The sequence below is a fragment of the Clinocottus analis genome, unplaced genomic scaffold (genome assembly GCF_023055335.1).
Source record: "Clinocottus analis isolate CAN_PGR_092001 unplaced genomic scaffold, fCliAna1.0.p SCAF_1, whole genome shotgun sequence".
In the NCBI taxonomy this organism is placed as follows: domain Eukaryota; kingdom Metazoa; phylum Chordata; class Actinopteri; order Perciformes; family Cottidae; genus Clinocottus; species Clinocottus analis.
In genome coordinates this window covers 6,600,001-6,615,769 of record NW_027175820.1, presented here as the reverse complement: position 1 = coordinate 6,615,769, position 15,769 = coordinate 6,600,001, and the positions used below count along the sequence as shown (strand labels likewise).

The 15,769-nt window shown below is 42.0% G+C and overlaps 2 protein-coding genes across 2 annotated transcripts in view; one reads left to right on the top strand and one right to left on the bottom strand.

Moving 5' to 3' along the window:
- The first annotated feature begins 2,959 nt into the window (after nt 1-2,959).
- Nucleotides 2,960-9,695, top strand: ptpmt1 (protein tyrosine phosphatase mitochondrial 1). The gene is made up of 5 exons (XM_068574417.1): nt 2,960-3,186; nt 5,742-5,822; nt 6,105-6,296; nt 7,577-7,684; nt 9,611-9,695. Exons 1-5 carry the CDS (start codon nt 3,040-3,042, stop codon nt 9,680-9,682), a joined length of 600 nt encoding a protein of 199 aa, XP_068430518.1. The 5' UTR covers nt 2,960-3,039; the 3' UTR covers nt 9,683-9,695.
- Nucleotides 9,696-12,789: 3,094 nt separating this feature from the next.
- LOC137786446 (Golgi apparatus protein 1-like) overlaps nt 12,790-15,769 on the bottom strand; it is a 22,700-nt gene continuing 19,720 nt past the window's right edge. The window contains exons 25-26 of the mRNA XM_068578347.1: nt 15,647-15,753; nt 12,790-15,052 (exon numbers count right to left, since the gene is read on the bottom strand). Of these exons, the coding sequence (XP_068434448.1) occupies nt 14,885-15,052; nt 15,647-15,753 (275 nt within the window). The 3' untranslated portion in view covers nt 12,790-14,884. The remainder of the gene's footprint in view (nt 15,053-15,646; nt 15,754-15,769) is intronic.

The window sequence follows — 15,769 nt, the reverse complement described above, 5'->3', positions numbered from 1 at the left end:
CATGATTCATTTTTTTCTTCTAAAGATAGATTTGATTTTGTAGTGAGTAACGAAGGTTTTAAGGGAAATGTATCAGAGTAAAAGTACCAGTTTTCCTTGCAAAATGTAGTGAACTAAAAGTCAATAGAAATATGATTAGTAAAGTACTTTTATCCACAAAACCACTTAAATACAGTGACAAAGTATTTCTACTTTGTTACTATACAGTGCCCTCCAGAATTATCGGCATCCTTATTAAATATGAGCAAAACAGGCTGTGAAAAAAAATCTTTGCCGTTTATGCTCTTGGTCTTGCACTTAAATTGACAGAAATCATACCTTTTCATTAAAGTAAAAGTTTTGAAAGAAACTTTTGTTTTTACAAGAAAATAAATATTTTCTTCTGAACATGTGTGCCACAATTATTGGCACCCCTTCATTTAATATTTTGTGCAGCCTTCCTTTGTCAAGATAACAGCTCTGAGTCTTCTTCTATAATGCGTGATGAGGTTGAACGCATGGTTCTGGATCCGAGACCATTCCTCCACGCAAAATCTCTCCAGATCCTTCAGATTCCGAGGTCGACACTTCTGGACTCTCATCTCCAGCTCATCCCACAGATGTTCTATGGGTTTAGGTCGGGGGACTGTGATGGCCAGGAGATCACGGATCATGCCTCAAAAGCCAGAATCTTACCATTGAAGAAGTTCATGAAGTCATTACTACTAAGATCTGTAGGAATATACGGATGGGCTAAGAACGAGCTGCGGAGACCTGCTTTCCAGTTTCCATCGCGCGTGTCTCACAAGCAGAGTGAGATGCGCCGCCAGAGTCCACAGGAGTTAAGCCTAGTTTATGGTTTTGTGTCAAGTCGACACAGATGGAGTCGGACCTCATCAATATTGAAGAGCAAATGCTTATATTGCAAATGTTGAAGCGAAGGCGACAGATAGGACGATGGGGATGGTCTGTACGACCACTAAAAAAAAAGCAACTGCCAGAAATTACGTTCTGAGCGGACCAATCACAGCGCTTGCGGTCCGCATCAACGCGACGGGAGGTGCACGTCAGGCTCCAGCGTAGAAGTCTACATCGACGGCGTAGCTCCGGCGTCGACCTGACGCAGAACCATAAACTAGGTGTTAGTCTCCAGCTACAGATCCTTGTTCTTCTCTACTATTTAATGAGCTCTTCTTTTACAAGTTAAAGTTGCGCAATCAACTTGACTAGGTGCATACAGCGCTATCTAAAGTACCGGAGTGTGTGTGCAGGGTCTATTGCGCTCTCTGTGATGAAACACAGTGCCAGGCCGCTGGGGTCCGTGTACGTACACGGACCCGCTGGCCTTCACTGTTTAACCGGTGAAGAGAGAGAGAAGAGAAAGAGACATACCAGAGGTTAATTGTTAACCTTGTTGGCTTCAGTAGTTGTCATCTGACTTTATCTCTGTGGGCTTTTGAATTAGTTGTAATATGTAGCAAACTTCTGGCTGCTGTCATCGATGTCTAAGAGGAAAGGGGTTCTTCAGTAACTGAGAAGAGAATGTGTTTAAACATATTTAATTCATAACCCACCTATTTCCATCTTCTCTTTTGTCTTCCTTCTGCAGACACATTATGTAACTTGTGCATCTCGTATCTACCAGACTGAAGTTTGTTTATAATACATTTGTTTGTGTAAATAATAACACAATGATCGTTCATGGTCCTTGTGTTTTGCGGAACACATATTTGCGGAACATATTTTCGTTTTTATAATCGAAAATGTTAAACGAAAAACGACCCGTTATCTGATTTTCTTCGATGTGCTTAAAAATGGACATTGAGAATTAAAATACTGCGTGGAAATCTTCTTTCTCAATTTTGCGTAGGTTTTTGTGTTGTGACCCGGAAGCAATCAGTAGTTGTAGTAGTTTATTTGGTGACAGACATTCAGGAGACGCACCTCAACAGAATGGCATTGCACAAATATGCAGGTTTTATTTTAGAACACCGAATGAATGGCGTGAAACATTCAAACGAGCGGAAAGAGCTACGGGACACAACATCCGGTTTTCAAAGTAGTGACTGATATGGATGTGTTCAGAACATTTCTGACCACATCTAAACTGTAGCAGAACGTTTGTGTTTGACGTAGTACAACATTTCTGTATAACCAGTACAGTTAAGATGTTTTGAATATGTTTTACGTCAGTGTCAACTGCAGCTGAATTGACCAGGGAGATGATCTGAATGTCTGCTGAGTTCACTGAAGTGGTTTACTGCACGAGATGGAGTTTAATCACCCACTTTGGGCTGCATTCCCAAACAGAGAAGACCGGACGCGGCGCGGCGCGGGCTGTTACTGGTTGCAGCACACCACCTCCGCACATTCTTCTCTGAAAAAGACAGTGTAGTTCCAAACTGGGTACATTACACAGTTGCGATATCACGACAAGATATGCAATTCATTTGGTGTTCGTAAATAAAACCTGCATATTCGTGCAATGGCATTCTGTTGAATTGTGGCTCATAGACGTCTGACACCAAATTAAATACACCACCAACTACTGATAGCTTTCGGGTCACAACACAAAAACCTAAGCAACGCGCCAGCACGCCCTCTGTTGACATGAATTTGACTGTCAAGCTCGTGTGAGCAACTTCCGTGTCACAACACAAAACGTACACGGACCTATTTCCCTTCTTTTCACCACCAACATTTCTCCGCACCTCTTCTTCCGTTTCTCCATTCAAAATAAAAACCCCGGAAACACACTTGAACACTGCTTTCATACAAAAGCTTACACATTAGGATTAATGTTAAAATGTTATTTAATGGACTTTGCAGGTGCCCTGCCGAATCTACTTTACATATTTTTATTACGGTATTGTTTCAAAGAATCAAATTTGTGGAGGTCACGTATTTTATTTTGAAGGATTCACACCGGAAGCCCCTCTCGGCAGTGTGCCGTAAAGGAAGACGCGCTACAGACCCGACGTTCAAACAGGCAGGTCAGACCAGCGTGGGACGCTGGGCGATTTAACAGCTGAACGAGAACCCCTAACTCTCGGTCCAGTCATGTCCGGGGCGTTCGCGAGGTTGCTGTTCTACCCGACGTTGACCTTCAACGTCGTTATGGAGAAGGTGACGTCAAGACGCTGGTTCGACCGGGTTGACGAGACCGTGATCCTGGGAGCGCTGCCATTCAGGTCCATCACCAAACAGGTGAGGGGGGAGTACCGGTACTGGTCTGCCACCAGTGCCACACTGAGGAAATACTCCACTTCAAGTCAAAGTATTGAAGTGTCAAAATAAAAGCATTGATTGTGCAGTAAACTATACCTCAGTCAGTGTTTTACTTGATATCTATCTATCTATCTATCTATCTATCTATCTATCTATCTATCTATCTATCTATATATATATATATATATATATATATATATATATATATATATATATATATATATATATATATATATATATGGGCCTTCTCTTGAGGCCTAAACAGAATCACAAAGTTATATTTTATAAACTTATTTTGCACTATGCAGCTGTGCCTTTTTTTTTTTTTGTTCATCTGCTCCTTCAGGCCTCTCGTATGGCTTCTTGGAACCTGTTTAACAATCACATTTCACTTCTCTTTATATATTCATGATTTGCCTGGTTAAAATGCAAAGAGCCTTCTCGAGACCCTGGACGTGTGATTGGTCACAGGGCCCGCATGACCATTAACATGTGAAGTGATTGGTTAGTGAAGTTAGCGTCTCACCTAGAATCTAGAATCTCAGGACTTACTTGATGACCCTTTCCCACATAAGTTTTGCAGCTGTGCTGCAATGTCATGTCTGCACTATACAGCAATGTGTTGTTGACCCGACGATGTTGTGCTCTCCGCTTGCTTTGCTGGCCCTCACCACATTTCCTCCACTGTGGTGGGCCGCGACCGGCTCTAGGTCGGCTTGGAAAGACTCTGGTCGAAGGTGGCACGCCGGCTCCGGCCATGTGCTTTAGAGCGCCCGTGTGCATGCTGTGCCTTCTCTCCTCGCCGGGGAGGGACAGGGCCCCCTGCTCCCGGTGCGATCGTCATGTGTCCACCTTAATCATGTTCTTCAATAATTATATATATGGTATACTTTTAACACTGTCATATTATTATGAGTACTTTCAACCCCCATGTAGTGACAACCCAGCCATCAAGAGGACATAGAAGCAAGTAAAAACTATGCACAAAAACATTATTCGGAGTGTTGAGTCAATACAGTATGTGCCATGGTAATGTAATGAACACATCCAGAAGTTTAAGTGCTAAATAAAGTTTACTGACAGCACGGCCTGCAGTATCTTTCCAGATGTTCTCCACATTACCGACACTGTACAAAAATGTACACCTGACAAAAAAGCGCAAGGCTGTGATCCAGTCTGTAATCCAGTCTGATATCCAGTCTATTCATACCCGTGGTGGGCCGTCAGGGTCAGCTACGCCTTCTCTGCTGGCCTAAATGGAATCACAAAGGTATAGCTATTTTATAATTTTATTGTTTTTCACAAATACACTACATGCATTGTAATTATGTTTCTCTATCAGCTTATTTTCTCATTGCACAGCTCCTGTCTTCCTCTGTTGCTCTGCTACAAAATAGCGTGGACGTATGATTGGTCAGTGGCATAACGTGACCATTAACATGCGCAGTAATTGGTCAGTGTGCAATAGTGACTTCTGTCTAACAGAATTCTGTCTAAACTCAGTAAAAAAAAGAGTAAAAACATTTCAGGTTGTTGAAACATATGTTGGAGAAGTAATTCCATTTTGGTTGTTTTTGGTTAGTGTAGTTTTTTGATACTTAATGGCTGAAGGTGGAGGAGAAACGGACTTGGTGGCAATTTAATGACAACGCACTGAAGCATCACTGACCTGTTTGTTAACAAAGAGAGGCTGATGACCTTTGTCTTTCAGTGAGCAGCATTTGGTGAGTTAACTGCTTTTTAGTTTTTACATCTGCAGTAGCGTTGTGTTAATGTGCTGTATGGTGCTGTTTTTATTATGGATTGTTTTGTCATGTTATCACTAAATGTGACTGGTTCTTGTTGGGCTGCCCATAGCGGACACTAAGGATTTCCCCTGGTATCCTCTAGTCCACTGTCTCCTTTTTTCTTTCTTTCATAAAAGTGGTAAATAGCTCCACAGGTCAGCCCCCACACCCCGTGTGACTTCCCTAAAAAAACGGTGTTACAGCAAAGTGAGTGTCTGTCTGCTGTCCACACTTGACAGTCTGTATAAATACGCCGTCTATTGAGTGGGTCGATCTGACAGTAACTTCCAGGACACTTTTTCTGCCCTAAGGCATAGGTCGAAAACGCACGGCCTGCCACTGATGCATACAGTCTGTGATCCAGTCTGTGCTTGGCTGCGCCGTGTGGTGTTCAATGTACGGCTCCAGAAGGTCTTGTAAATAAATGAGTCCTTCTCGGCAGAATAGATAGCCATCGTCATCATGATGTGAGAACGGATCTTGGTGAGCTGGAAGAACTCTCTCCCTATAAAACTAATATTGCTCCTGCATCAATTCGGAAGTGAGTTGCCTTTTTTGTCCGGTTGGAGTGGCTAGCCTGTCCAGTGAATTTCAGTTAGCCTGTACTGGAGCAGGTTATACATTTTTGGATGTGTTGCTATGGTGATTTTGCCAAACTTGCTTTGTGGAACCGAAAAGCCTGACTTGTGTTAGGCTTAGCCAGGTACGAGAAACAAGGCCCTGATTGTTGTTGTTGTTGTGTTGCAGCTGGTAGAAACAGAAAACGTTCGAGGGGTCATCACCATGAACGAGGAATACGAGACCAAATATTTCTGCAACTCTGCTGAGGTGAGTTCACTTCACCAAGAACATGTGATGCAAAAAGTAAAAGAAGAAATCAGTCAGGTTTAAAGTGTACATTTTACAGTTTTGTGTTGTTTTTTTTCTGTCGGATAATATAAACGATCAGAACTACAAGTGACTGGTTTACACCTGAAACAAATTGTAAGAAGTAATCGATTAGTTAGTATATGATAGTAAACAGAATATGTTTAGTTTTTGAACCGTGAGCCACCAGAATCTAGTCACTCGGATCCCGTGATGAATGACTGTTTGATTTGTCGGCTGCAGGAGTGGCGCGCGGCAGGGGTGGAGCAGCTGAGGCTGAGCACAGTGGACTACACCGGCGTGCCCAGCCTGGAGAACCTGTGCAGAGGCGTGGAGTTTGCCCTGCAGCACCGAGAGCGAGGGAGCAGTGTGTACGTTCACTGCAAGGCTGGTCGCTCCCGCAGCGCCACCATGGCCGCCGCTTACCTCATACGGGTCAGTGCAACGCGTCAGGGCTGAATAATGCAGGGAATGAAGTGTGTAGTGAGGGAGGAGTCAGCAGAGAGGGAGGAGTCAGCAGAGAGGGAGGAGTCAGCAGACAGACAACCGCTGCATTTCCCAGATTCGTTAAGACGCTGTTAAGCGCTAAGAGCGTCTTAAGAGCGCCGTGAAAGAAGGACGTGCTTCCCAGAGTCGTTCTTAGCTTAAGACGCTCTTTCACTAAGAAGGAAACATAAGATCAGTCTGACCCACTCTTAACAGCCTTTTTAGCGACCAAACGCTCACTGCAGCCGCTTCAGGGAAAGTTATATCTGACACTCAAAGGAATACTTAAACCATGGGTAATGAGGAATGTGCGCCGACAGCTGCAGAACACTGACGCAAGAAAAATAATGGCATAAGAATCCAAATAACAATATTAAAAAAAGAATTGCCCATGTGTTTCTGTAGCTCCATGAATGAAATGAATCATCATTATTATCACTCATTACGTTTTCACACACATTTGGCATCTGCATATGAGTTTACATTAGCTATAAAAACATCAACAACCCTGTGGTATTTCACAGATATCAGGGAAACTGACAGGTGTAACTGAACTCTGCTGGAACCTCATCAAGAGAGGCTCCACGTCTAAAGGCGTTGCTGAAGTCCACACGTAAGAGACACCACGGCTGCGATACAGCATAATCTCGCAGCTAACCAACAGCGTCGCCGTGCGCGAAGCCAGATAGTTCACATAAATGCATGTGTGCGTCAGCACTTCTCCCCACTTAATGTGCTGTCGGACCGGGCTGTCCAGTCCAAGTACCGGCTTCCCCGTGTGGAGATCCAACGCCTCGTCACGCTAGTGTCACCACACATCCAGAGGCCAACCGCTGCAATGTTGCCCTCAGCCCGGAGGTGCATCTCCTGGCCGCGCTGTGTTTTTTCGCAGTGTGGAGCTTCCTGGAGGTGGTGGGTGATGTGTGTGATTTTATGCGCTGATAAAGTGGTGGGTGATCGATTTGCTTGGCATCAATTAATTTAGTTTTAGCAACATGGCGGTGGACTAAGAGCGTCTTAGGAAGCTTCTTTGGCGAGATCTTAAGAAGGCAGTTAAGAACGCGTCTGGGAAACACTTCTATCTTAGCACTCCTTCTCAGCCGAACCCTTCTTTCAAGCCTTCTTAAGTCCTTAAGAACGATCGAATCTGGGAAATGCGGCCAATATCTGTGTAAAACACAGGATATAAAGTATGCAGAGTGTGACTTTGCACTTGTTTCTGCTGACAGGTGCACTGCTGGACTCCAGAGGAAGCCTGTAAGAAGCTGGCGTCTGTCCGACCGCACATCCTGGTGCGCTCCGCTCAGCTGGAGATGCTGAGGAAATACTACCAGCAGGTGTGCCATAAGTCCAGCTGAAAGATAGGAGGAGGGGGTCAGGCCAGACCTCATCATGGTCTTACTGCTGCTGCAAGACTGGACTCACACAGAACTTTCTATCCGAATGTACACGCAATAAAGACAACGCCTCCTCAGCTTTTTAAATAGAATTATCCATGTTTTATTTTTTTTATTTTTTTTTAACAAACCCATATCATACATTTTATTTTCTTCTAAAACTCTCCGAACAACTGGTTTTCTCACTTGTGGCTTAAATATGTAAAAAAAATATGTCAAAAAAACACGTACAGGCTTTGAACGGACCCTTTGTTTGGGTTTCTGTGACCAATCATCCTGTTTCAGCCGAAAAATACAACGTTGAGATTCTGTTTGTTTGAGAGTGTAATAATAAAAACGCTCCACTTAAATCAAATTGTTTGTGTGCTTATGGCTTGAGCTAAGAGGCGCCTCATAACTTAAGAAATACTGACGGCCACGTTAAATATGACGTGAGAGATTATTTTCAGCACAGGTGGTGTTGTTAAATAAATATGTAATGTGATGAAATGACTTTGAAACATAATAACCTTTCACTTTTCTAAAGTAAAATAAATGTATTTTAGTATGTGACTTCCTCCACCACTGATTTTATGAATATGTTCAATGCTATACTGTTGGTGGTAGAGCACAACAAAGTACATTATTCAAGTACAATAATCTTGAATGAAGTACACTTAAATATGAAGTTCAGATTATTGTATTTAAGTATTAATTTTATACTCCCTTCTGTTTCTTCACTACATTTCAGATGTAAAGGTATTTTCTACTCCACTACATTTATTTGACATCTAAAACAAAACACAGTATATATACAATATATGATATACAATTCAAAAGTATATAAGGCATTTAATATTATTTCCACAGCAAACATCAATAACAAAAATTAATTAATGGTTAAAATTGTAATGCAATGATGGAGTTTATGGAATTTACAAAATGTACACAAGTATAAAGCAGAACTGGTGGTTATTTCCATGGTGGATGGAAGAAACGGTAACGTAACGATAAGCCAGAAGCAGTTCCTGGAGGAGTTGGTGAAATTCACCAAACTGTATGCGGCTACGGATGGTGTTACGAACCCAAACACGAGGGCGTTATATTTTCTGACGTTTTTGTTACTTCCACAACAAGTATAAAACAGAACAAGTGGTTACTCCTTCCGTAGTTGATAGCAGAAAAGATCGCTCTTTTTACAAAGATAAGCCACGCCCCCTTTTAACGCAGCCCCACCCTTTTATTGTAGAGCGAGTAAACTGACGCAGTAAACGTGGCTCAAACAGCATAAGTAAACAACTACAAATAATTAACCAAACTAAACTATCAAAAGAAAAAACTATCTTTATACAGCAAAACATTTAACAAAAAACCTAAATAAGCAAACAACTAGAATAATTAAACACTACTAGAGTAAAATAACTTGATAGCCAATAAATAGCTCCGACCGTGTCTGTCTCCTTCAAAATGACTGGATGTGAATTTGTTTTACCAAAGATGAGGCATCATAAGCAGAAATCATGTTTGTTATTTATTGTTATAATTATTGATGACTTTAACCCTCATCCCACCATTTAACACAACAATAGAATAGTGTTTGTATACAAGGACGCCCAAACACTACTGCAAGAAACAACCATCATGGCAAAACTATTTCTTTGAAAAGCATTTTGTAATTAATTAAATAAAGGTTATTGTTATTTTAGGATACTTTGCATATTGTGTTAAACTAAAATGGACACAGCACATGAGAAAACCTGTTTGTCTCCTTTTTAAAATGACTGTTATGATACCAAAGATACTCGGTAACAAAGATGAGGCGGGAGAGTTCAGGGATGAATTGTTTAGTTCTCCTAAACCTCTTTTCTCCTCCCGTCCTTCACACAGCCACCATCCGGCCCAAAGATGCCTTCCCTCACAGCCAGCTGGCAGCGGTTGGTGAGTACGTGGCTGAGATGATGCCCAAATACATCCAGCAGGTCCAGGTAAGTTCATACGAGGTTCAGAGCTCACCGTCCTTGTGTGGGTCAACTCCTCTGGTTGTATAAAAGTCCATGCTTTATGTGTTGAATGTATGAATGAAAAGGACTTTATTAAAGCTACATTCTCTCTACCGACCACCAGGGGGTTAGGGTTGTATAGAAGTCTATGCTTCATGTGTTGAAGCTGCATTCTCTCACCTGACCACCAGGGGCCGACTCCTCTGGTTGTATAGAAGTTTATGCTTCATGTGTTAAAGCTGCATTGTTAAAGTCTCACAGACCAGCGCTGTGTAACAAGGAACGACCAATCACAGCCGGCAGATATCGCTTGTCTAACGTGAATACATGGAAAAAGAGTTAATCAGGGCCCTAAGCAGAAAAAGTATGATTAAAAAATAAACCTAAGACCTGGCATACATGTGTCCGGAGTCAACTATTAGAATCACTATATTTAGATTTTAGAAACTTGCAGATGGCTTACAGTGTGTTAGTGTGTGTGTGTGTGTGTGTGTGTGTGTGTGTAGGAGAAAAGATTGGTCTTTCCACGGAGAGAAGCCACGCCACCTTTGTCACGGCGTGATTATTCACGCTGCGTTTGGTGTGGATACCTTTGCGTGAGTAATCTGACGTAGCATACGCAACGCAAATTTTTGCAACGTGGTTGGTGTGAACACACATTACACGTAACAAAATGATCCCCGTGTCCTCTGCACACTGAGGCCTGCAGTGTGTTAATGGAGCGGATCGGTACTCGTATCGCCTCATGCATGAAGCCCACAGATCGTTGTTGTGACTGGAGAAGTCGGATTGGTGCATCCTGAGCACAGAAATGTAATTACTATAATTACTTTGATGCTGCATGATGTTTTATTGGTGTTAAAACAACAGCAGACAATAACTCCAGTCCAATATTCACTCTGCTTTTGGTCTCCACCAACTCCTCCAGAGGAATATCTGCTGAACACTCCCCTACGTTCGTCAGCTACTCACTGTCATTTGGTGATTTCTTATGTGTTTAGTTTAAGAAAGAACTAAAACGTTGAGCTAAAAGATGCAAAACTGCGTCCAAAGATTTCTCTTTTTGGAGACTTAAAGTAAATTAATGCATTCAGACGACAGTTTAAAACCAAAATGACCCTCCATTTAGTTAGCTGTAAGACAAAACGTCACATGGTGCTCTCCGACAGAGAGAAGGTGATTTCATCGATGTCTAAGAAAAAGAGTTCTTCCAAGTGCGTAGGTTTGCATAGGGGGCCATAGGGACTAGTCTCGACTAAAGTTTGCACAATACATTTGCAAACTCGTATTAATCTATAATAGTATAGAAACTTGGAAATGTACTTTCTTCTAGTATAATACAATGTCGCCCAGAAGAGTGAAAATCCATTTCCATGTTTTCTAATACGCTCTCGAGACAAGATGCTGTCATTTCATTTAAAGTGGCGAGTCAGCAAACTACGTGAATTGTGAATGCAGAATGAGAGCTGGCAGTAGTCTAACACAGTGAGCTATTAATATATGCCAATAATTAGTATTTTGCTTGGTCTCAGGATTGATATTGTTGACCCTTTTCTGCTTTATAGATAGGAAAATGCCACCCAAAAGGAAAAGGGATACAACAAAGTTTATCAAAAAAGCCTAGTTCGTTCCTAGTCAGCTAGTAGTAGGGTGACCAGATTTGAGTTTGTGAACAAGAGGACACTTTGTCGCGGGGGATGCTGTTGTAAACAATGCAACTATGTGCCGTAAGGTGAACCCTGTTATTGTTTCATCCCGCTTCACAGTCGTGCATCCACACAATCTTTAGCTCATAGAAAGGTGCTCAGTGTTGCCAGATTGGTGATGGCGTAGTATCTTACCAAAGGCTCAAAATGGTTGTATTTGGGGGATAATTATTGTGCATCTGGCAACACTGAGATCGATCGACCAATGACAGTTCTCTCTAGTAGTAGGCTAACCACCACACAGTGCAAACCTACATTATTTTGAAATGCATTCAGGATTCCAGAAATCCAGTAAAGATGTAGTGCTGGATGAGGAAGCAGCAGCAAGACCATCAGGACATCACGTGAGGTCTCATGCTGTGTTCACACTGAACACAGTGCAAATTTTACGCGCGACCAGATTACATGCAAAGTCAATGGATTGACGCGATAGGTTGTGAAAAAGTGTTTTTTTCCCGCCGGGCTGCGGGAATTTGCGAAATTCGAAATTTTCAGTCGTTTCACCTGGAGATTTTCCGCTCTTCTCTCAAACGGGTCTTGGAGGAGAGATTTGATCTCGTTAGGATCTCGTTTGATTTTGTGAGTTTTCTTGCAAGAGTAGCGCTCGTGCTGGGACGTTCCATTGTCTTCTCATTAAAATGTCGCTGCGAGAGAAGAGAAGTCGGCGAGAACACGCAACAAGTGAACGAGACACGAGCCCGGAGACACAGAAACACGCTCTTGGGCAAGATGAGAATAGCCGCTTCGGAAGTCTTTTTTACGGCGTTGATTGGATGAATTGTACGTCACTCATTTATTTATTGAACCAGTGATTGGCTAAACTGCGAATTAGACCCGTCTTTTTTGGGCAGAATCGATCAAGCCCCATGACGTGCACTAGCAGCAGAGACGTGCATGTGAGCAGCTGAGAGGTGCACTAGCAGGGGAGAGAAGCAGGAAAAGCAGATATTTGCCGCAGATATCCTATTTTACAAATATTACTGGGTGTATTCCATATAATTAATCATTTTATAATCTTTTTTTTTTTTTGGTGGCTCAATGTGGGTGGAGCTAAGCCCCGTTGCTCTCTTGCTCTCTATGGGCCGGTCGCCACTGCTCAATAGGTTTTGGAGAAACTTGTCCATGTATTTATCTTCAGTACACTGGACTACTGTCACGGTGTGTTTACAGGTCTCAGGCATTACAGGTTAATTGTTTTTAAATCCAGTTTTCTTCTGCATTATGTTGTGATGCTTTTAATGGTTTTATCTGAAGCACTTTGAAACACCTTGTTGAAATGTGCTATACAAATAAACTTGTCTTGCCTTATGTCACCACTGACATGAATAATACAATAAAAACTCAGGTTAAGTCAAAGACATACAAAAATCAGCAGACAGTTTTATTAAATTGACAAATGTTTATCTGTACAGCAAAATCCAACTTCAGAGATAAACGTCACGTCGTCGTTTCGCGTGAGAATATTACAGAAAAAGCACAGTGATGGAGTTTGTTCATAAGAGACAGAGCTGGTTATGAAGATGTCGTCTGCTTCCTTTCGAAGCTCAAAAACCTCAACAAAGGTTTTCACAAATAATCTGCAAACTTTAGTTAAAGCTGCAAGACATTTCCTAAAAAGAGGTTACTTTTTAGAAATCGCCTTTATTTTACAGATGAGCTGAACGAGGCTCTTGTCCTGTAACAGAGTTAACGTGAAACATTAAATATTTCTCAAGAAAATTATATTAAATAATGTGTGTACCTCTTTAGTTACAATTGAAGTAATTCACCTGCAAAAAAAAGAAACATGCTGTCAAATAAAAATACAGATTTTCCATTGTAGTTTCCAAAATCGGTCAAAGTGAAACATTCTTTGTAACTTTCCTTTTTTTTAAATTTCATATTACTTTTTGTTGCATTTCTCTAAAATGCATCAGATAATAACAATAGTATTTCGATCACGCCACCTGGTTAAAGCCACCATGTCCACATATTACTGCTCATGTGTGTTAAATGTAGGATGGAAGTGAAAACGTATTTCTGCCGTTGGACAGCTCAGCTGAAGGCTGCAGCTTTACATTTACAAGCCGTTTGCTGGAGCCATTAGCTTAGCTTAGCATTAAGACTGAAAGCAAAGGGAAACAGCTAGCATGGTTCTGTCCAAAGTTAGAGATGCTCAGATCAACACATTATGTCCTATGTTTCTTTCATTATTAGGGCTGGAAGGAAATAAATCAATGCAACATAATATGTCGATATTTTGCGTAACATTATTGTATAAAATGTATTTTTATTATTTGATATACTAATATTGCAAAGAAAGATGCTTTTCCAGTCATGTAAAGTCATCAGCATTAACAGGAAGTCGGTCGGCACCAAAACGTTGTGTTGGTTTGCTCGACTTGTGAACCCTTTTGCTGCAATAACAATGTCTGAAGTTAGTGAAAACTTTATCTTTTAGATACAAAGTCTCCTCCAGCTGTTATGCTAAGCTAGACTAATCGCATTCAGGCTATTTTCTTTTAAGACAAAAGGCTTTTCTCTTAACATTTTGTGTAAAATGGTATTTTTAGAAAAACTGAAACCATTTTCAGACTGTGTGTTGTCTAAAGTTTATCTCCCTTTCGTGTACATGCAGGAGTGTAAATACTCGTTAAACGCACACAACAACAACGTGGGCGAGAAGGGAAATCTTTTCGCTGGAGGTTTAATTAAATGAAGGAACTTTGCTGTTTTTACATGTTTTAAATGGTTTTCATCCATATGAAGAATAACTTCCACCTGTTTGTGCACAGGCAGCTTGTTCAGATATAAACTGCAGAAGACGAAGCCTCTGTGTTACGGGACGGATTGTGTTACTTAAAGGCAAAAGAACGAGGGGCGACATGTTGAAAACATCTAGAAGAATCCAGGAGTGGAGGTGGAGAGCTTCATCGTGGACTTGATCCACTACAGGAGGGACGAGGAGAGAAAGGGTCTCAAAGATTTAAACCCCAAAAGGTTTGAGTCTCTGTGTGCGATTCCAGGCGTCCGCAAGTTGTACGGAAGTAAACAAACTTCCTGTTGCTCGACATGCTCCAGTCTTCAGTTAAATATCAGGAGGGGGGTCTGGCCCTAGAAGCAGCAGCAGCCATTAGTCACATCATGAACAGTGCTTATTTGGGAGCTGAGAAGATGCCGACGACCCCCAAAAACATCCTGAGAGGGATGAGAGGGGGAAAGAGGGGGGAGGGGAGTTTGGTCATCAAGAAAAAGACCGTTTGGAGATGTCCAAATTAAGTTGTGTGTGATTTATTTTAATTCTCTTTTGCATTTGATGCAAATATTCAGCTGCAGCAAACAAACTGAGGAGCTCCAGTAAAGAGTGCTAGCGCTGAGGAGGATGGCCGGTTTACAGACCGGGCATCTGAGGAAGGGAAGGAGGAGGAGAAAGGTGCGAGGAGTCAAGTCTTTTGACGTGGAAGCACTCTCGTCCTCTACCGGTCCTTCAGTTCTCTTGTCACTTGCTTGGTGATGCGGCCACACAGCAGCCCCACCAGGAAGAGGACGCACACGCTCAGAGCGATCATGAGCAGGATGTAGTTCTTGGAGGGCGACGTCATCACCTGCATGGCCAAGTCTGAGAAGCCCTCTGCTGGCGCCACCTGCAGAACGGAGGAGGTGGGTTACAGTGGTGTTGAAGACACGTCCTCAGGACAACTCCTCACATCCCGCTGTCCTAAAGCATCCCCTGCTTTATGGTCTGTTTGACTCTAAATGACCATCATTTACTAAATGAACATCATGCCGTATTGAAGAAGACTTACAACTAGAGATTGAGCCATAAACTCATGTTTACAATGTTTATGGAGGGAAAAAAATCAAGTGAGTAGTAGAGCCCCTGATATAGACTTCTATACAACCAGATGAGTCACCCTGTGGTGGTCAGGAGAGAGAATGCAGCTTTAACACATCAAGTGTTCATTTGAGGAACTGCATTTTCTTTGGCTCTTCTGCTGTGGCTTCAACTTGCTACTTTTAGCAGTTTTAGCAAATGAATGTGTACTTGCCGAAATGCCAAAAACATTCCTTTAAAATGTGAGCGAAAGAGCTAATATATTAACAGAGCGGTGATAATTAAAGATGTAAAACACATTTTGAATTAAAATCCACCTCAGATGAAATTTGATCCTTCTAGATTCATATATATTTTTTTATAAACTAAGATAAACAATCCCAACAGCCACCTGGTGTCTCACCTTTGCGGCGTAGCTCCACATGTCGATGCGGTCCTGAAGTCTCTTCTTGCACTCCGGCTGCAGACGAACCCTCTTGTCCTGCAGTGCCTCCATCAGACACGACATCTCTGGACAGACACAAAA